At 35.4% G+C, this 21,125-nt stretch overlaps 1 protein-coding gene across 3 annotated transcripts; it reads right to left on the bottom strand.

The window, feature by feature from the left end:
* Positions 1 to 780: 780 nt before the first annotated feature.
* On the bottom strand, positions 781 to 16,986 carry AT-HF (HIS HF). Of its 3 annotated transcripts, none has more exons than XM_028213641.2 (19): positions 16,732 to 16,986; positions 16,513 to 16,595; positions 15,683 to 15,777; positions 15,245 to 15,348; positions 9,457 to 9,626; positions 9,235 to 9,349; positions 5,993 to 6,048; positions 5,863 to 5,901; positions 5,591 to 5,689; positions 4,734 to 4,796; positions 4,586 to 4,648; positions 4,409 to 4,491; positions 4,123 to 4,231; positions 3,986 to 4,039; positions 3,134 to 3,221; positions 3,001 to 3,038; positions 2,469 to 2,574; positions 1,672 to 1,838; positions 781 to 1,131 (listed from the first exon to the last, which is right to left on the bottom strand). In XM_028213641.2, the coding sequence occupies exons 1-19, from the start codon at positions 16,913 to 16,915 to the stop codon at positions 1,072 to 1,074; spliced, it is 1,776 nt and encodes a 591-aa protein (XP_028069442.2). In that variant the 5' UTR covers positions 16,916 to 16,986; the 3' UTR covers positions 781 to 1,071. The 3 variants fall into 3 exon arrangements, with proteins under 3 accessions (XP_028069442.2, XP_082736334.1, XP_028069443.2); XM_082880208.1 differs by having other exon boundaries at positions 16,200 to 16,595; positions 16,732 to 16,962; XM_028213642.2 differs by lacking the exon at positions 4,586 to 4,648.
* Between the last annotated feature and the right edge of the window lie 4,139 nt (positions 16,987 to 21,125).

Raw genomic sequence — 21,125 nt, forward strand, 5'->3', positions numbered from 1 at the left:
CAACGCTTCAAGTTGACCCATCATGAATGTTCATGGCTTGGTATTTATCCAACAAAAAAAAAAAAAATTGTTCATGGCTTGGGTTCTTATGTTTCAGGACTGTTAACATGTTATCCGTAAGGTTTATTTGATTTGTTTTTTTTTGGGATATATATGACTATGACCTTCAGTCTTGAGAGAGTTGCTTTTAGCTTTGGCTAATTTTTTTGAAAATGACATAATGAGAGATTAGTTTCTGCCCCTTTTAACTATAGACTTCTTGCTACGAGTGAGTTTCAACGCTTCAAATTGACCCATCATGAATGTTCATGGCTTGGGTTCTTATGTTCCAATGTGAAATTGTAACATTCCACCACGCTCGGCAGACGCTAACCCAATTGTAGGATATCAAATAATACACACTCGTTGACTAGATTAGAACTCACCATTTGAAATTGTCCAAGAAGCTTGTATTTATAAGGCTGAGCTTCTTGTATAACCCTGAATGAAGTGTGTGCTTCACAAGCCCTACAAAGTTTCATAAAAATGAAACACCATCCGAGCCCCAATTAAAAACAAATGCAAAATAGAGTTGAGTCAACATACAAGAGCACTAATTTCATATGCAAAATTGGTTTGACCTTTAGACCTCAACGGAGCATCTCCAATAAGCATAAACCAAACTCCTCCACCAAAAAGAACAAATAAAGAGTAGCGAGAAAACAAAAAACAAAAAACAAAAAAAGAAAAAGAAGTATCATTTCATTTTTGGTTTGAACCTAATGTAATCAAAACTCGGAATAATTAAACCGATAGTAGGTTGGTTGTTTTATTTTTTTATTATTTTAACATATTTGTGAGGTAACATGTACCATCTCACATGCTGGACTCAACTAACTTTTCAAGCTTGTAACTATGACACTTCAAATTACACAACAGCATCTCAACAACAACCAAAGACCCACAAAAAATAATTAAAATTTTGAAGTCATAATATCATAATTCCAAACCGGTTCCCAACTAGGGGATACTGCAGGGGTTCTGCAGTATCGACTGATATCTCGAGAGAGTCCAACCAACTACACAACCGAATCACATTCTAACTTCTATGCCTTCCTTTAACAAGTGCTCTTTCACTGACTGAATAGGCACCTGAAATACAAAAAATAGCAAAATATCGGTCATAGGGCCATAAAACTACTAAAAAACATCCATCAAAATAGTTCCCTCAAAGAAATCCATATTTCTACTAGTTGTTATTTTCTTTTTTCTTTGCCATTATAGTAACACTTAATTGGATAAAACTAAGGCCTCCAAGAAAAAATCGGGTTTTACAAAAAAAGTTTATTACGGGCTTCTAGTCTAGAATCAACTAAAAGTTTTTTTTTTTTATTAATAAAAAAAGATCGAAAAAAGCCACCAAGAAAAAAGAATTTGTCAAACTAGGCTGCCAAACTATATCAGGATGATGAAGTGACGCCATATCATATGAAGAAAAAGAAAATGCAAGTTAAAAGGGAACAACACATGGAAGTTGCAGTGTTTGTCAATTGACTAAAAACCAGTCTACTACGGACAGCGATGCCAGATGAATTCCAAATGGTGCAAACAATAATCTACATCCCACATCACAGCTTAAATGGAATAACAAAAGAGAATATAGTAACTCATTGAGGATTTATAAGTTTATACCTCCTTCCGATGGAAAATGCCAGCAGCAAGAGCAGCAGAAGCATTTGTTTTAGTGAAAACCTCAGAGAAGTGTTCTACTGTTCCCGCACCACTACTTGCAATCACAGGGATGTTCACGGCATCTGATATCAACTTTATAAGATCTATATCGAATCCTTTCCCTTGACCTGTGAAAGGCATCAAAAACAAGCAACCTTAGAAATGAAAAACTAATTTCCGAAAAATATATATATATATATATATAATTCATTGACAGAACTTAAATGACAATGCTGCCCCCAGGACATGATGGTATGGGAAATCAGTCATGAATGATTTTCTTGGTTCCAAAAGATGGCTTCAAGTTCAAGTAAAATTCATATAAGAGCACTAAGCATTCAAAACAGAGGAAAGAGGCATACACATTTGCAAAATACAACTTGCATATTTTTATTTTGTTTATTGATCAGCAACAAGAAAATTATGTTAACAAAAGAAACGTTGAAGTACAACTGAAGCACAAACCAAAATAACTAACAGCAATTTTTGCCAAACGACTAAAAAATAGAAAAAGGAATGAAAGAGATATAGATAAAAGGTTCAAACTCCATGAACATCAACAATTCTGCAACACAGTGAACTGGCTTCACTCAAGTTTTGAAGAACTAATTTGCAGAAATCAAAATTTTACTTATCTGTACTGATGTCTGCATCAAAGATTCAAAGAAGAAAAAACAGGAAAATAAAACTTAAAAAAGAACCCTGACGTTCTAAAGGATAGGCATGCAAGTGTGCTTATTGTTCTAAAGAAGCTTTACCATCACAGTTAATGCAGTTTAGCAGTATTTCCCCAGCTCCCAACTCTTCAACAGCTTTTGCAAGTTCATAAGCTCCAATTGGTCGACCCTCTCGCCCACCATTAACCTGAAAAATTGGTCAACAGTAAACCCTCTAGAAGGAGATCTCTGATCTCATTGAACAAAACAATACAACAATCAGTATCCCAAACAAGAAACGAAAAATAGAGTCAGAAGGCAAAGATATCAAACACTTTTGTCAAAATTAGGAAAGTTTCTCCTAGATTAGAGACAAAAACAGAGGGGGGTTGCTAGAACATCTCAAACTGTTATCTTTAACGATTAGAGGAATCCTACACCCTTTTCTCCCTGTAATTTCTTTCCGACTTCTTTTTTTTTTTTTTTCTTCAAAATAATTAGGGTACCATGTACTGGATCTGGGGAGTATTTTAAGGAAAATTACTTGAGATAGCTAACTTGGAGAAAAAGGACTGAAGTTGAGATTTATTCAAAAATCAATAAAACAGATGTAATGAAATGTATGAGGGCTTACCGTGCACTGATACCAGGCATATTCTTCTCCATTTGGACCTGAAACCAAATATTAAAAAAAACATGGTATGATTCCTGTAGCAGATAGTTCCAAAACAACCAAATAAACAAGGATATGACATGGGTCTCCTTACCACGGTTGCTTATTTTAACAGCCTTGAACTCTACGTCATGAGGATCCTTCAAATAAACCCTACGAGGATCAATACTTACAACCACTGCCTGCAATACGGATAATAAATCAACTGATTACAGATGCAACATGTTATGATAAGACACAATTCTACTATTGGTCAATGGCTGTGTCTCTAGTACATAATTTGTACCAGCACATCTTGGTCCAAGCTTGGTAACAGAGGAAGTGGCACCCTTTAAGCACATGAAGTGGTTTGAAATGTAAAAGTGATGTAGCCAAGTTGAGAATCTTTTAGCTACCATCAATTCCAGACCCAATTAATAATTTTATCAAGCTGGATCTTGCAAAATATGATCTTAAAGAAGATTTTTGCAATTTTAGCATGTTTATTCCATCTTTAGTTGTTTAAGATTCATAAAAAGAAAATTAATCTAAAGTCTTTAGTAGGAATTTTTAACTGAACATATCTACTGAGAGTGCTTCTAACCTGAACCAACATTACAATTGAAGTATATTTGTACTCTCCCGTACCTACCAACAGAAGTGAGCTTGCTCACAATATTCTTCCCTTTTTGTATGTTAAAGAGAGTTTCTACACTTAGCCTGGTCTGGTGTTACAATTTGACTCAAGCTCTTTGTATTATTTCATTCCCACATTGTAATTATGGTTTGTTGATAGCAATCTTCTTCCCTTCATCTCCATTAACCAATTTTGTTTCATTGTCAATTTTTTTTTGTCAATAAGAGCCATATATGTCGCTTTCTTAAGAATTCTTCTTGTCTCATATGAAAAGTGGGAAGGGAATGCATATCATGAAGAAACAAGTACAGCACTTGGAGGGAAAATCACCTGGTTCCCGTAGACTCTGGAAATCTGTTCCAAGCTGCTTTTTCCAGACTTTACCTAGAAAATGCAGTTATTGAGAAATTTAAAAAGTAAGAAGCATAAGCATATTGTAAATAAACATTTGATAAGAAGCATCTCACTCCTGTTCTTAAATATTCTTCCGCTGCATAAACTGCATCACTTCCAATAGAAATCTTATCAGCACCTGACCTGAAATATTCTGAAGCAACTTCCAAACTAGAATAGTGCCTGTGGAAAGAGTGCCACAGATGTAGGTTGTAACTATTCATACAAATTTCTAACTGCAGAAGTTTTGTAAATAAAGTATTTGAAGACAAACTCAGGAAAACTGATATTAAAGGTTAAGAACAAAAGAAGATTCCACCTCCAACTGTTAATGTAAATAACAGAACAGTGTAAATGTACCTGCCATTTCCGTCAGTAAAATCTCTGATACCACCTCCAACTGTTAATGGTACAAAAACATTTTCTGACGCGCACCTCAATACCTAAAAACAAAACAACTGACAAAAAGTTAGGAAATAACAGCACAATATACAAAGATTTATGTTGGACATTCACGTCAATCGTGTGCCGACAAACCTGCAGCATTGGCAAGTCACCTAGAGGGAAGGCACGGAAACCAGTAATATTCAAGAAACTAACCTGAAATACAATGTTCAAGCTTAAAACTAATTTCATGACTCTTCAATAAAATATGAACATCACATCTATCCAAAACTGGGCATACCTCATCAGCCCCATCTTTGTAATACTGTCCAGCAAGATCCACCGGCTTGCCAAGGTTTCTCACCTTCAAAAAGATGATGACACTACTGATTACCAAATAAAAAAAAACTGAAGTGATGCATAAGCAATGCACATGATCATAATCCCATATAGGATGAGAAAATATATAAATATAAAAAAAATTGAAGGGAAAAGAAAGATATGGAGAGAGAGAGAGAGAGAGAGAGAGAGAGAGGTGAGGTGAGGAGAAGTGGGAATTAATTGCTATTATTTACTTTTTTCAAAAAGGTGAAGTTTTGTCTTTTCACCAGCATCTATATTTTCCTTTTCTTTTCTTTTTTTTCTTCTTTTTCCCTTTATTATTCTAAATTTAAAGGATTAAGGACAATGCACACTTTCTCCATGTGGACACCAAGCTGGAAACCCAATCTGTTCTGGTTTAATACAGAGTATAGATATGTCCACAGAATAAAACAAACTGAACAGGAGGCAGATATGTCAACATTGAAGAATAACGTCATTATATGACCAAAATATGAATTAACCAAAATTTACATTACTGATGTTCCTTGACTAGTGTAAAGAAAATTCATCAACAGCAATAGGTATTAGGTCATGAATTAAGAGTTCACATAAATGTCTAGAAAGAAGAAGCATAACAAATAATAGACAATTATTTCCTTGATGGAATTAAAGAAAACTAGTGTCATAATAAAAGATGCTGGCTGGCGGGCTGGGTGGGAATATAAATAATATCAAGATGTCCACCACTGTCTGCACACCAATCAAATCATATAGTTTAAAGTAAACATCATTCAAACACATAATGATTTGACTAAGAATTACATTTTGCTATACCTCATTTTCATTTGTTTGCTCTCTTACATCATATTGGTCTCCCTTCGTAACAACAAGATCGCCTTTATCATTTGTCCTCACATCAAGACAAGCAATTACCTGATCAGAAGTATAATCATTTCAGCATAGAGCCCCTGATGGCCAGCAGATCAATGCATTAAAATGGAAATAGCATTGGCGCTGAAAATTGTGCATAAAGTAAATTATAAATATTCCAAGGAAAAAAGAAATACATAAAAACTTTAAGACATACTTTCAAAGACTAGACTTACCCTCTTTGCTAGTTTTGAAGCCTTCTCTCCCTGTGGCCCCTGTCTTCACATGAAGCTTCAGTTAGTTAGATGGTTTCATAGAGAAGTTGAGAATAGAAGGGATTTTATAACTCCAAGATTCAAAGGCAACCTTTGTTGTGGAAGATTTTGGATACAAGAACCTTCTCAATATAGAAAGACCAACATCTGAAACATTCATTGTAGAAATTTAATGTATAAAGAGAAATAGAGAATTGTATTAATGATTGATTTATGTTTGTTGTATTGTTGATGTTACAAGGCTTCCTATTATATAGGAGAGGATTTGGGAGTAGGTGAGTGTGTGTGGTAGGTGTAGGAAAGTAGGTGAAGTAGGTGAGTGTGTGTGGTAGTGGAGGTGGTAGGTGGAGTGGGTTATGGTAAATTCTAACAGCCCCCCGCAAACTCAAGGAGGATAGAAACTAACCAACTTGAGTTTGAAGAGAGGAACAAAACAAGAAAATACATAAAAAAAGGATAGGAGACACTGTATGGTCGTGTCAGACCGATGTAGAAGACAGTTTATGGGGTCATGTCGGACCGGTGTAGAAGACAGTTTACGGGGTCATGTCGGACCGTTGTAGCAGACAGTTTACGGGGTCATGTCGGACTGTTGTAGCAGACACTATTGTGACAGTTGTGGTGACAGTTTACGGAGTCTTGCTGGACCCTTGTAGAAACTAACCGGAATCAATGTCGGGACAGTTTACAGAGTCTTGTCGGACCCATGAAGGAGCTAACCGGAATCAATGTCGGGACAGTTTACAGAGTCTTGTCGGACCCTTGTAGAAACTAACCGGAATCTATGTCGGGACAGTTTACAGAGTCTTGTCGGACCCTTGTAGAAACTAACCGGAATCAATGTCGGGACAGTTTACAGAGTCTTGTCGGACCCATAAAGGAGCTAACCGGAATCAATGTCGGGACAGTTTACAGAGTCTTGTCGGACCCTTGAAAAAGCTAACCGTAATCAAATGTCGGGACAGTTTATAGGGTCATGTCGGACCGTTGTAGCAGTTGCACCCTCAAAAGGTGTGCCCAATTTTTCAAAAGGCGTGCCATCAAAAGGCGTGCCCACTTTATCAAACGATGTGCCATGAAAAGGCGTGCCAGTTTGTCGGGCGTCAAGAGGCGCGCGATGCGCGTGGCTGCCTCGACTATAAGACAGAGGCTGAGGCTGAGGCAAAAAACACCTGTGAGAGATATTCTGAGAGAGATTTCTGAGAGAGATTCTGTATAACACTCTGTTGCCCAAAAAATGGCTTCATCGTCTTCCCGCGGGCTGCTCACCCTCTTTCCCGACCTCAACGAGTCAACGAGAGAGAGAACTGGTGCGGTGGCACTGGAAACTCAACCAAGCGCCCCGGAGTTTGCTCCGTTGAACTTTCCGATGCGGTCGGTGGAGCAAAGGATGGCAGGGCAGTCGGATGTGGAGGCCAATCAATATACTTTGAAGGCATGTGTGGAAAGCATGACGGCGGTCACAAATTTGTCGAACCGGCTGCAGAGTAGGACAAATGAGGTGCAGCATTTAAACTCCCAGCTGGCTCTGCTCCAACGCATGTATAAGGATGCGCGAGCAGAGATAAGCGTGCTAAGGGCAGAAAACAAGGAGCTGAAGCGGAAGGCCACCGTGATGTTCCGATTTGGAGGTCCGCCATATGCTGCAGTGGAGGAGCATGGGGGTGTGAACGTGCTCGGTGGACTAGGAAACACGGAGGCAACACCGTCAAGGACCGCCCAGGACGGAGGCAAGAAGAAGAGACCGGCGGCAGAGTAGAGAAGAAAAATTCCGCCTGTGGATGTGGTGGTTTGTTGGTTTGTTTTGTTGTTTTGTTTTGTTTTGTTTTGTTTTGTTTTTTTTTTTTTTTTGTGTGTGTGTAAAATTGTGAACGGGGTTGATCCCGGAGATGAATAAAATATGGGTGTTGTGCAAATTTATAAATTGTTGTTGTTGTTGTTTTTTTTTTGTTTTTTTTTTGTTTTTTTTTTTTTTATGACGAAAAAATAAAATAAGATAAAGAAAAGGAAAGGGGGGTGTGGATGAGTGGGGATAAGAGTTGAAAATGATTACAAAAAATAAAATAAAAAAGAAAAGGAAAGTGGGAATCAAAACGGTGGGCTGGAAAGTGAGAGATATAGTAAAATAAGAGAAAGTGTGGAACAAGAGTAAGGAAAAGAATCGTGGGTCACATGGTGTTCTAAGAAGAATAATAAAATGAAGGAGGGTGCCTGGTGCTTATTTATATATATATAATGTTTGTTTTTGTGGGGACCATCATGGACTGTGAATTCATCACCCCAGAAAAGGATATGACTCTCCCTGCTCCTTCAAAAACAAATAAGTATGCCCCACAATCTCATCCAATTCATCATCAAGTGAGAATATGTGCTTACTGATGTATAAAGCAGTATACCTCCTTTTGCTCAATCCTCGAGGGATAGGTCCAGGCCACCTTGTAGCATGGCCAGCCAAAGGAAAAGTCCTAAGAAGGGCAGCATGCCACAAACATTCTTCCCGAAACAGGTTAGCCCACTGCTTCTTCACACAAGATAGTTGCAACCATTCCGATATGGGAACACGAATGAATATTTCTATCAGCAGATGATCTGGAAGCTTCCCAAAAGGATTATCAGCAGAAATGAAAGTGGTACTTCTGCTACTATCATCTGTCATTAGGCTATGGAACAATGCTGAGAGAAGAAGGTGAGAGCAGAGAGGAGAGGTCTCTCTCTCTCTCTCAGCTTGGGACTTGAAAGAGAGATAGAAGGACGGCAGCTGGGGAGGAAGCACATGCAGAGTGATCAAGGTATGTGTAGAGGTCCGGCGGGCGGTCAAGGCGAGACTGCCGCCCGCCGGTGAAGCAGAATGACTAGGTTGTTAACCTTGCTCTGATACCATGTAGAAATTTAATGTATAAAGAGAAATAGAGAATTGTATTAATGATTGATTTATGTTTGTTGTATTGTTGATGTTACAAGGCTTCCTATTATATAGGAGAGGATTTGGGAGTAGGTGAGTGTGTGTGGTAGGTGTAGGAAAGTAGGTGAAGTAGGTGAGTGTGTGTGGTAGTGGAGGTGGTAGGTGGAGTGGGTTATGGTAAATTCTAACATTCATTTTGAGGATTATAAGCACAATGAATAATTATAGCTGATGTTAATGATGTTGGCATATATTTCAGCATTAAAAGAAATAATTGTTGATTTCACTGCAATAACTCCCATATGGTGTCTAATGTGAATAGCTTTAGTTTTCAAATGGTAGTGCTCATGGTCACCAGAGAGATTCTGTTTCCCATCCATTATCTCATGAGGAAAAAAGTTGAAAAAGAAAAAGAAGGAAGACTATGTTACCTCCACTCTTCTCTGGGTGAAACTGAACTGCATGCACATTCCCCCTTCTAACAGATGCTATGAAGTTGTCACCATAGTTGCAGGTAGATGAAACCCACTCTTTGTTATCATCTGACTACATGGAAATATAAACAAACTTAGATCACTGACTGAAATATTATCAAAGAAAGGAGTGGCAGGTATATGAAATGGCAACAACTAAAAAGGGAAGAAAAAGCATACTGGCATGGCACGGTAAGAGTGAACAAAATAGACATGATGGTTTCCAACATCATCCAAAATTTCAGCATCTTTTGTTAAGTGCAGCGCATTCCAACCAATATGAGGTACTCTGAAACCATTAGATGAGTTGAAACGTCCAACCACACCAGGAATCAAGCCAAGACCCTTCACTGCGAAACACTTATGAATGTTAGGCCTCGTTTGGCATAACCTATATAATCCATCTTTTTATCTTTTTATCTTTTTTCCATCACATCACCTCTCTACTTTTCTGCACATCTTTTCGTAAAAAGACAAAAAGTACACTTTTTTAGGATATCCCAAACCAACCTTTAGTTTACTATTGTGTTAGTTTAACTATGGTGTCGGTTAAACTTGGTGGGAAAACAATTTTAATAGGGCAAATTACACTAACAGTTGCTATAGTTTGGGGCTTATGTCAATTTGACCAATGATTTTTCAATTATGATACATTTGACCATGGATTTTGAATCTCATTTCAAATAAGAACAATTGAAAACATTGTTACTCCATTTGAAAGGCAAAGTCGTCATACAACTTATTTTGTATTGGTTAACTTATATGTTGTTTAAAATATAATGGCTCTTGTTTTAATGAATAATGTTGGAATTTTTTTGTTATAAAGTTCTGTTTGATTTCGATTTCGGAATCTATTTTTAGAAAAAATTTCCTAGAAGCTAAAAATTAAATTGGTGAAGAAAAAAAATTAAAAACACATCATTTTTATATAGTTTTATCTTTTGGGAGGGTATAAATAATTTTTTTAACTAATTTTTTTCATATTTATTTTCGTTAAATTAGTTTTTATTTTTTTAAAAGTCAAACATGGCAACAAATTTGATATTATTATTAAATTAATCTATTAAATCAAAAAAAAACATTTCATATATGAAACATATCAATTATACACTAAAAGCCTAATAACCATCTATTAAACGATAACTATCCAAAAATATCTGTTAACAACAAATACAATGTAGAAATTTAATGTATAAAGAGAAATAGAGAATTGTATTATTGATTGATTTATATTGATATATATTACAATGATTCATGATTCCTATATATAGAAGAGGGTGAGTGTGTAGTAGGTAAGGAGTAGGTGAAGTGGAGGTGGTAGTGGTGTAGTGGGTTAGGTTTAGTGGAGTAGGTGAGGTGGTAGTGGTGTAGTGGGTTAGGTTTAGTGGAGTAGGTTTAAGTGGGTGAAGTAGGTGGAGAGTAGGTGGATTTTAACAGCCTCCCGCAAACTCAAGGGGGATAGGAACTAACCAACTTGAGTTTGGAGAAAGTAACAAAACAAGAAAATACATAAAAATAAAAGAGGATAAGAGACACTGTATGGTCGTGTCAGACCATTGGTGAAGACACTGGATGGTGGTGTCATAACGTTGTAGAGGACACTGTATGGGGGTGTCATAACCATGTAGAGGACACTGTATGGTGGTGTCATAACGGTGTAGAGGACACTGGATGGCGGTGTCAGACCGATGTAGAAGACAGTTTATGGGGTCATGTCGGACCGTTGTAGCAGACAATGTTGTGACAGTTGTGGTGACAGTTTACGGAGTCTTGCTGGACCCTTGTAGAAACTAACCGGAATCAATGTCAGGACAGTTTACAGAGTCTTGTCGGACCCATGAAGGAGCTAACCGGAATCAATGTCGGGACAGTTTACAGAGTCTTGTCGAACCCTTAAAAAGTCGCACCCTCAAAAGGTGTGCCCAATCTTTCAAAAGGCGTGCCATCAAAAGGCGTGCCCAATCCATAAAAAGACGTGCCATCAAAAGGCGTGCCATCAAAAGGCGCGCCCACTTCATCAAAAGACGTGCCCGACAGAAAGCGTCGAGCCATCAAAAGGGGCGCCTGACACGCGGCGATGCACGTGATTGACAGAGCGCGTGTCGGCCTCGTCGTCTCTGTCTTTATAAACCAAAGCGAAGTCTGAGGTTTGGAAGCATAACAAACCAGTTGAAACCTCTTCGTTCTCTGTAACATTCTGTAACCAACCCTTCTCTGAAACACTCAGCAACCTAAAAACATGGCTTCTTCTTCCCGTTCAGCTACCCAGAACATAGCCTCTTCTTCCTATGGTCTGCTCACTCTCTTTCCCGACCTCAACGAGTCAACAAGAGAGATAACTGGTGCGGTGGCCTGTGAACCTCAACCAAACACCTCTGGTTTTGCTCCGTTGAACTTTCCGATGCGGTCGGTGGAGCAAAAAATGGCAGTGCAAACGGATATTGAAGCTAATCAGTATACATTGAAGTCCTGTGTTGAAACTATGACTGCGGTCACAAACTTGTCGCACCGGCTGCAGAGTAGGACAAATGAGGTGCAGCAGTTAAACGCCCAACTGGCTCTGCTCCAACGCATGTATAAGGATGCGCGAGCAGAGATAAGTGTGCTAAAGGCGGAAAATAAGGAGCTGAAGCGGAAGGCCACCGTTATGTTCCGATTTGGAGGTCCGCCATATGCTGTAGTGGAGGAGCAGGGTGGAGTGATCGTGCCCAGTGGAGTGGGAAACACGGAGGCAACACCGTCAAGGGCCGCCCAGGACGGAGGCAAGAAGAAAAGACCGGCGGAATAGGCGAAAAAGTGAGGTCGGTGGGTGGCCGTCTGCAGAAAAGAAAACAAATCTTGTGGTGTTGTGGTTTGTGTTGTTGTGGTGGTTGTTGTTGTTGTTTTTTTTTTTTTTTTTTTTTTTTTTGGTTAAAATTGTGATTGGGGTTGATCCCTGAGATGAATAAAAGATGGTTTGGTGTGCAAAGCTATATGGTATGAATGGAATTTGAAAAAGATTAAAAAATAATGTGAAAGAAAAATAAAGAAAGAAATAATAAAAATATATTTGAAATCAAAATGAAAGATGGGGGAAATAAGGAAAGTGGTTTGGAGAAAATAAATAAAAATAATGGATTTTGAAATCAAACGGAGGAGAGAGAGGGGACAAGCCCATGTGAGAGAAAGAGGGGAAAAATGATAGCCGATGCACCCAAAAATAATCTAGCTGCTATCCACAGGCGCTTAGGGGAAGGAAATGGTAGCAAGAGACGGCCAACACCATATATGGCTATAGCAAAGAAATGGAGTATCAAGCTCAATGGGCTAGGATTTAGACCAGAGAGTAAAGCCACTGGTCCTGTTGAACACACACCTCCAAGGCTCAAATAATCAAAACATGCTTCACGCATTTCCTTCCTTGCTTGATCAGGAGATGCACAAAACACCTTATACAGGGCTCCAGTCATTCCTCCACCAGTTAAAGGATGACGCATGTTGAAAGCATCACCTATTAATAGTGCTCCAGGAGTAGGGTAAGGAGCAGCTGGCATACTTCTATTGGGCATTGTTCTAATACTTCCCTTATTAATTGCAGCTATAAATGAATCATGCAGCTCAGGTGGAACCTGGGGAGCCACCAGAGGGAAGCAAAGCCGAAGGCTGCTGCAAAGCCGAAGGCTATAAAAGCGAAAAAGGAAAAGAAGGCTCCGGCTAAGACAAAAGCTGCTGCGCCAAAAGCTAAAGCCGCTGTGAAGCCCAAGCCAGCGGCAAAGGCCAAGCCAACTGCGAAGCCAAAAGCTGCTGTGAAACCGAAGGTTGCCGTGAAGCTGAAAGCTGCAGTGAAGCTCAAGGCTGTGGCGAAGCCCAAACCAAAGCCGAAGGCGAAGGATCCTAACAAGAGGCAAATGAGCATGGAGGAGAAGCATAGATTGAGTGTTGGGTTGCAGAGTTTGCCCCAGGAAAAGATGCCACAGTTAGTGCAGATTATGAAGAAGAGGAATTCACATTGGCCTCAAGAGAGAGGATTTAGGCAGTGATGGGAAGGTATGTGTAGAAAATAAGCGGAATAGGTTGAGGTCCGGCGGGCGGCCAAGGCGAGGTTGCCGCCCGCCGGTGAAACGAAAAATACTAAGTGCTTAACCTTACTCTGATACCATGTAGAAATTTAATGTATAAAGAGAAATAGAGAATTGTATTATTGATTGATTTATATTGATATATATTACAATGATTCATGATTCCTATATATAGAAGAGGGTGAGTGTGTAGTAGGTAAGGAGTAGGTGAAGTGGAGGTGGTAGTGGTGTAGTGGGTTAGGTTTAGTGGAGTAGGTGAGGGTTTAGTGGAGTAGGTGAGGTGGTAGTGGTGTAGTGGGTTAGGTTTAGTGGAGTAGGTTTAAGTGGGTGAAGTAGGTGGAGAGTAGGTGGATTTTAACAACAACCATCTATTACATGATAACCATTCAAAAATATCAACAAAAACAATCACCTATTACATGATCATTATCCAAATACATACTAAAAATTAATTTAGTAAAAAAATAAAAAAATAAAAATGTAAAAGATTTATCATTTTTATATAATTTTACCTTTGATGAGTAAAATTTTTTTAAAATAATTTTTTGACATTTATTTTTGTCAAACTAATTTATATTTTATCGAATTGACGACTTTGCTCTTGAAATAGAGCAACATTGTCTTCAATTGTCCTTATTTGGAACAAGATTCAAAATTCAGCGTCAAATGTATCACAATTGAAAAGTTAGGGATTAAAGTGATATAAGTCCCAAACTACAAGAACCGCTAGTGTAATTCACCCAATTTAATAATACACTTGCAACTTTAAAAAAATGGAGATCCACATATTTAAACTATGGTGTCAAAAGTAGCAAAGCATATGAAACCAAATTAATTAACAACAGATTGTAACCTATTGATAAAAAATTCCTGTGAGAAACTCTATTAGAATCAAGAAAATGTGAACAAGGATATGAACATAACCTTGCATATACCATTAATGTAATCCAGTTTGTATTTGGTTTTCAGTCCAGGTTTAACATTGAGGCATTGAAGCTATAATTCTTGTCAGAATTGAATAAGAAAAAAAATTATGTCCATCTCAGGCATAAGATCAATGAGAACAACGAAAACCAACTCCTTTGATAGGGAAAAAAAAGTTGCTTGAAAGATGCAATAAGGAGTACTTTCGGTAAAGTGGCAGTGTTAAGAAGTAAGACAGAGAAAGAAGAAGAGGTTTTTCCTGGCTGGTTGGGTGGAGGGCAGGTGAAGCAAAAGAGAGCACAGAATCATGAACCAATCATCACTTATCTTGTCATCCTGCTACTGAACAAGAAAAATAAAACTAACATAGTAAAACAATTACTACCCATCTCTTTGTCTTTTATTAGATATTGAAGTGGTCAAACACAAGGTCGCCCAAATTGAAAAACATCTCTTTTATCAGATATTGATACGGCCAAACACAAGATCACCATCAACTCTTCTGGAATTAAAGAGCATGCTTACCCATCCTAGCGTTTTTTTTTTTGTCTGAATACAACTCTAGCTGTTTCACTTATCCTCCTATAAGGTTCTCTCCACTCCCTTCACCTTTGGACATACAACTTCATATTTTTATCAAATAACTATAATGACAATGAAAAGGACAACAAATATTGGTGATTATAACACGAATAAAAATAGCAGCGGGAATAATATATTTAATATAGCAATATACTAATTTTCTGCCCACCAGCACCAAACACATTACAATGATTAAGTTCAATGCCTAGGAAAATAGAAGATAATTTGTTCTAGTTTGCAAACAAAAAAATTACATAATTATCAGATGAAACATCTATCAAGTATTCATGTTTCACCATTCTTATCCTCCAAATAAAGATGATGAATACAAAGGAGGCAAAACTTGAGTCAAACAAATGTATAAGGAACTTGTTTGATAAAAAAGGAAAGCATCACAAAGTTACCCGGTCCATTCTCCTCGCTAGACTCAAAAAGTAGCTGCAATCCAAGACAAATGCCCAAAAATGGGCGGTCATTCTCAACGTAAGTACATAGTGCTTCAGCCATCCTGCAAAAAACTTATATACATGAACTTTCTTACAAATCCATGCAAACAGTTGCTATTTAAATTCAAAAGTGGGCCAACCCTTATCCATGATGCAAACTGATCACTTTTACTGCTTGTGCAAGCTGGATATGTTTTAACTGAACCACAAGTACATTTGTCAAAATCGCATTAAAAAAAAATGTAACAAGTTTTGGCACTGCATAACTCTTAACAAAACTATAACAAAAGATTTCTTAGAAAATGAATGACCTTGTTAGACAAAACTCTTAACAGAACTATAATTTTTTGCAAACATGAATTACAATGGAATAAAGATGTTATGCACAAAATTTACCCTTTTTGGGTTAGCACATCCATAGCTGCAGCGAATGCCCCAACCCCAGGAAAAATGAGGCGCTTTGCATTGAGAATGTCCTCTGGCGTTTGCACCTAGAAATTTTTTAAAATATGAAACAATTAATGAAGGGACAAAGAAAAATTAATTGAATATGAGTAATACTTATGAAAGAAATTATCAACTTTTTATTGCTATTGTTCCAACCTTTATATGAGTAATACAATCTCTTTTTTTTTTAGTAAGTGAGAATTTTATTAAAAGAGGGGGAAAAAAATTACAAGTATCAAGAAGGGTATACCCTCCTAATTACAAAATAAGCAAAAACAAAGAAAGAAGGCTCTTGATGATCACAACAAAAGGGAATAAGCCATTTTTTACACAAGAACAAATTACAATTTGAGGTTTAATAGATTTAATTTGGGAAGCTAGTAATACAATAGTTTGTTTGGCTGCCAAGAAACATCAGGAAAAATTACTTAGAAATACAAATCTTACAAGGGGAAAAAACACATACACAAAGAATTCACAACCTCCAAATGATATGAGCAAAATGATGCTCCCTTTGGTCCCTAGAAACCTCAGATAAAGAGAATAAAGTAAAAAATTCCAAGCCCCATTCGCTCAAACAACTAATTCAGATATAGTAGTTCATTCAAGCCTACAAGGCACAATAGAATAGAGATAAATGAAAAAAATTAAATAAAAACAAATTAACATTGTCTTTTCTTTACATTTTGCCCCTTTTTTAGCATTGAAACAAAGACAGAACCAGACAAAATAAAATAAACTATATATATATATAATTGAAAGAAGCGAATAAACAATACATCTTTGATGTGGAAGCCCAGAAATCGAATTGCATTTCTAACACTACGAACGTTTCCAGCACCGTAGTCGAGCAGAGTCACCACTGCAAATTTCGAAACCAAACAGTTCGAGATTCAATTACATAAGTACGAAGTGATTCATATACACACAAATGCGTGTATATATACATATGTATGTAATCGATACAACTATAGAGAGAGAGAGAGAGAGAGCTTTACCGGAATCAGATTCGCCGCTAGAGGAGGCGAGGATTGAGAAAGTTGAGCGTGGTTTGAATTTGAGAGACTTTGAACTGAACTCATAGCGATGAGTACTGGACAACGAAGAAGAAGAAGAAGAAGATGAAGATGAAGATGAAGACGAAGACGACAAGTACGCTGAACCAAGTTTCGCCGCCTCCATTGCCGCTATTTCTCTCTCTGTGCGCTCCCCTCTTCACTCTCCCTCTCAAAACATAAAATACTTTTAGGGTATTTGCACTTACTACCCTTGAGGTTTAAGGGTATTACACACTACGCCGCCTCAATTTCATAAAAGGATAAATTACACTACTTTGAGAATAAATTATTTTAGTAATTTTTTTATTAAAATATAAGATGAAAAAAATTAATATATTTTTTTATAATGTTTTAATTTTTTATGAAAAAATATGTAAAAAATTAAAAAAAAAAGAATAATCTTTGACTCGTATAGTTCTTTAATTTTTTGACTTTTTAACTATTATAAAAGTTCTCAAGATTTTATCAAATAAAGTTATTTTTATACTTTTAATTTAATTATGCTAACATCTCTTTTAGTAAGATTTAAATAAATAAAAATAAATATATTTTTTAGCTTGCTTGTTTTTGGAATTTAGAAAATTTTATTTTCTTATTTTTCGTATTTTTTGTTTTTATTGAATTTTTTTAATATTTTAAACAATTTTTTAATTGTTAAACACACCTAACATAAATACACATAAAAAGTATAATTTTGTGAAAAAAATCTTTTAAAAATTCACTAAATACCAAAAATGAAAAAAAAAACGAGAATTCAATATATTTTTCGTATTTATTAATTTTAAAAAATATTTTCACAAATTTTTTACTTTTTAAATACATCTAAGTAAGGTGCATCTAAAAAATAAAAAAAAAACTTAAAATTTTAAAAATATTCACTAAAAATAAAAAAACACGAAAAATAAAAAATTCAATTTTCAAAAAACTTAATTCAAAAAGCTCAAACCAAACACACAGAATAATATTATTTTTTTTCATTCATATAACTAACAAATTATTGATAAAAAATGCCTTATCTGTTATTTTTTTAAAAAAATATAAAATTAATTGAATTTTTTTAAAACTTTAAAAAAAGTAATTATAATTTACCGTTGATAAAATTATATTAAACTATTTTAAATTCAACATTTTTGACATGCCGATAAAGAATAGTAAACTAACAATTTTAATTCGAAGTAGCTCTCTAGTAATTGGAATGAAGGGTCTAATTAAGAAGATCTGTACATATTTTGTGTCCACCTGAATTTGGTCATTTTAAAATATTTTCTAAATAGATTATTTATGTAAAAAAAAAAATTAAAAAAAGGAGAAGAAGATAAAAAAAAAAAAAAAACAGATATAAGTAATTACATAATTAGATTAAATTTGTCTTAAAAAAGTAGTTTAAAAAATAGATCACTTATTTTCTTAAGACAAATATAATCTAATCATGTAATTATTCATATTAAATCAATATAATTTTATAAACGAATAATTTACTTTATGAGACACTAAAAAATGAACTGTTGTCATCTCTTTTAGGCTCCGTTTGTTTTGAGGTATGAGAGGGGGATTGGGATTAGGATAGCTGTAGGCCCCATTTAATGTGCTGTTTGTTTACAGAGTTGAGGAAGGGACTGTTAAGCCGAAGGGCTTAGGATAGGCCTTGCAGATGGAATTCGGATGGGCCTCAGGACTTGGTATTAGAAAAATAGTCCGGCGGATTAGAAATTTTTTATTTTTATTTATTTTTTATTTTATTTTTTACATGTCGGGCATTTTTTTTTAACATTAATGTTTAATTTTTTATATTTTTTGTTAAGTAAAAATCATTATTTTATTTATTTTATTTTTTTCTGAATTTTTTTTATTTTATTTTTATTTTTTTGAAATTTTTTACATGTTGGGCATTTTTTTAAAACATTAATGTTTAATGTTTTTGTATTTTTTTATTTGTTTTATTATTTTATATTTATTTTATATAAAAATAATTTAACAATCCTTATACTAACAACTATCATCAATACAAATATAATTTTACTTAATCTCTTCACTAACAATTCTCTCACTATCAATTTTCTCTATTCTACCTTTGAAAACAAAAGGGGCGTTAGGGTTAACAATCTTCTGATCTCCACCCTCGAATCCATTTGCTAGGGAAAAGGCACTTTCTTTTAACAAATGCCTAATGTGTCATTTGGGTGAAGACCACTTTCTATTTCTCAAACACCCTGGGGGTGTACTTGGGTCAAGATTGGATCAGGGCTATTGGTTTGTCAAAGAGCCTACGAGTGATGACTCAGCCCAAGTCCGCCCAAAGGGTCCACTAATGGATTGCCCGGCCCACAAGTCACATTGGAATTTTATTTAGCAAAAGATACACGTTAATTGGATGTTTACAAAGTAGAACGGTGATTGGTAACTCGAATTTAAGTTTTGTCTGAATCATATGAATTTTGGTTTGACAATCATCTAGCCGATTGTCTGGTAACAAGGTAATAGCCGCGATCGATAAAGGTGATAATCGCGGTACACAAGTGTTATACCGATCGTCCAGACGATTGACCGGCATGCATAAATTCAGGTGATTCGGGCAAACTCAAATTCGAGCTATCAATCATTTTTGAAAAAATTTAAAAAAGTTTAATGAATTTAACTATTAATATTTATAAATTTTACCACTAATTTGAAAATATTTTTGAAAACATATACTAGGTGTAATTCCCCCTTTTATTTATTTGTTTTTTCCCCTAACAAATATTGCAATCAACAATAGAAACAAGCACTGTACAATATCCTTAAATGAGGAATAAAAAATAGGTTAATTGATGAAAAATTCATACCTGTGAGACTATATATTATTTGATTAAAAGTTTAATTTTTTTTGATAATAAGAACATACATTGAAAGTCATAGAACAAGTCGTCAATGCCGGAAAGGTTGTCGGTTTCAGAAAAATCATTAGTGGCCAATGGTGGTGGTGACTAATGGCGATGATGTGAATAGATAGGTGACAAGTACACATATAGGTGGCATTTAGACAAACAAGTTACGTTTAAACAAATAGAGAGATGGATAAATTATTGGACAGATAATGTCATTTTAGCTTAAAAAGTTTAAGGTTAAGCTTATGGACCCAATAATTTCAAAATGAACATCTAACTTGAGTGTCCATAAAAAAATTCTTCACTTTTATTTTATTTTTATCTGCAATTCTGTATATTGTACATTCATTCTTTAATCACTAAAACTGGATTTACACTTTTAAAAATTCTGCCACCCATTAACATAGATCTTAAATTTGAATCAAATAAATTAAAAAAAAAGATCTTAAATGATCTCCCCTAGCCATGCTTGGTTATTCTAGTCTCCTATGCCCGTTGCCAACTATGGAATCTAAATATGCATTGCATTTGCATTGATTTGATTAAAGAACTATGATGGTACCTAAGTCGGTGTGCATGTGATGCTACAATCCTATAAACACTACAACCAATGATTTCGTACATAGTAACACATGACTTTGTGCTTGCAAATAGGGAAAAACTAGAAAACTTGGTGTTAGTTAAGTTAACCATTTCTCACATAGGCATTGACATCATTGAAAAAGATCTAGAGAAACATATAATACATCATCCAAACATCATGCATGACACCACAATATAGAGTTTCCACAAGAAAACCTATGTACCACACAAAAAGTATCAAAGTATATATTTTTATTAGTGACCCAATACCAACTTATGATTTGAGAAATGTTCCAACTAAAAGTCATTGGAAAATTCATAGGATTCTCACAGAATGGTGGTGACGTCAGTAGGTTCGTTGGCCTGAAAAGCTCCCACTATCATTTTGATTCAATGGCTAAATGTTTAAAGTTGAAGTAAAATTTAACATTTGGAGATATTTTGATTCAATGGCTAAATATTTAAAGTTGTAGTAAAAATTTAGAGTTTTGGGATATCGATAACGTTGTATCACTAATTAACAATAAATTTACATATTCAATATATTCTTGTTAAATAACGTGTTACGAATCTACTTAGACACCTTTAACTGTCGATACATGCCATAAGATCATCTATTCTCAAATTTTAATATTCTTTTATTATAGTTTATAAATTGGTTTATTTTTATTTTTAGTAAACATTTTTAAAATTTTGAATCAAGTTTTTCTTTGTAAGACAATTTTTAAAATAAAAAAAAAATTAATTTTTAACTGAAATAAGTCAACTACGTAGGTTTTTCAACAAAATTTAGCTTATTTTCATTAGTAAACTTTTTTTTTTTAAAGTAACTTTTAAATTTTTAGGATCGTCTACTAAATATTTTTTAAAAAAATTACTCAAAGTTGA

Source organism: Camellia sinensis, chromosome 7, assembly GCF_055761805.1.
Source record: "Camellia sinensis isolate YWXY chromosome 7, ASM5576180v1, whole genome shotgun sequence".
Classification (NCBI taxonomy): Eukaryota; Viridiplantae; Streptophyta; class Magnoliopsida; order Ericales; family Theaceae; genus Camellia; species Camellia sinensis.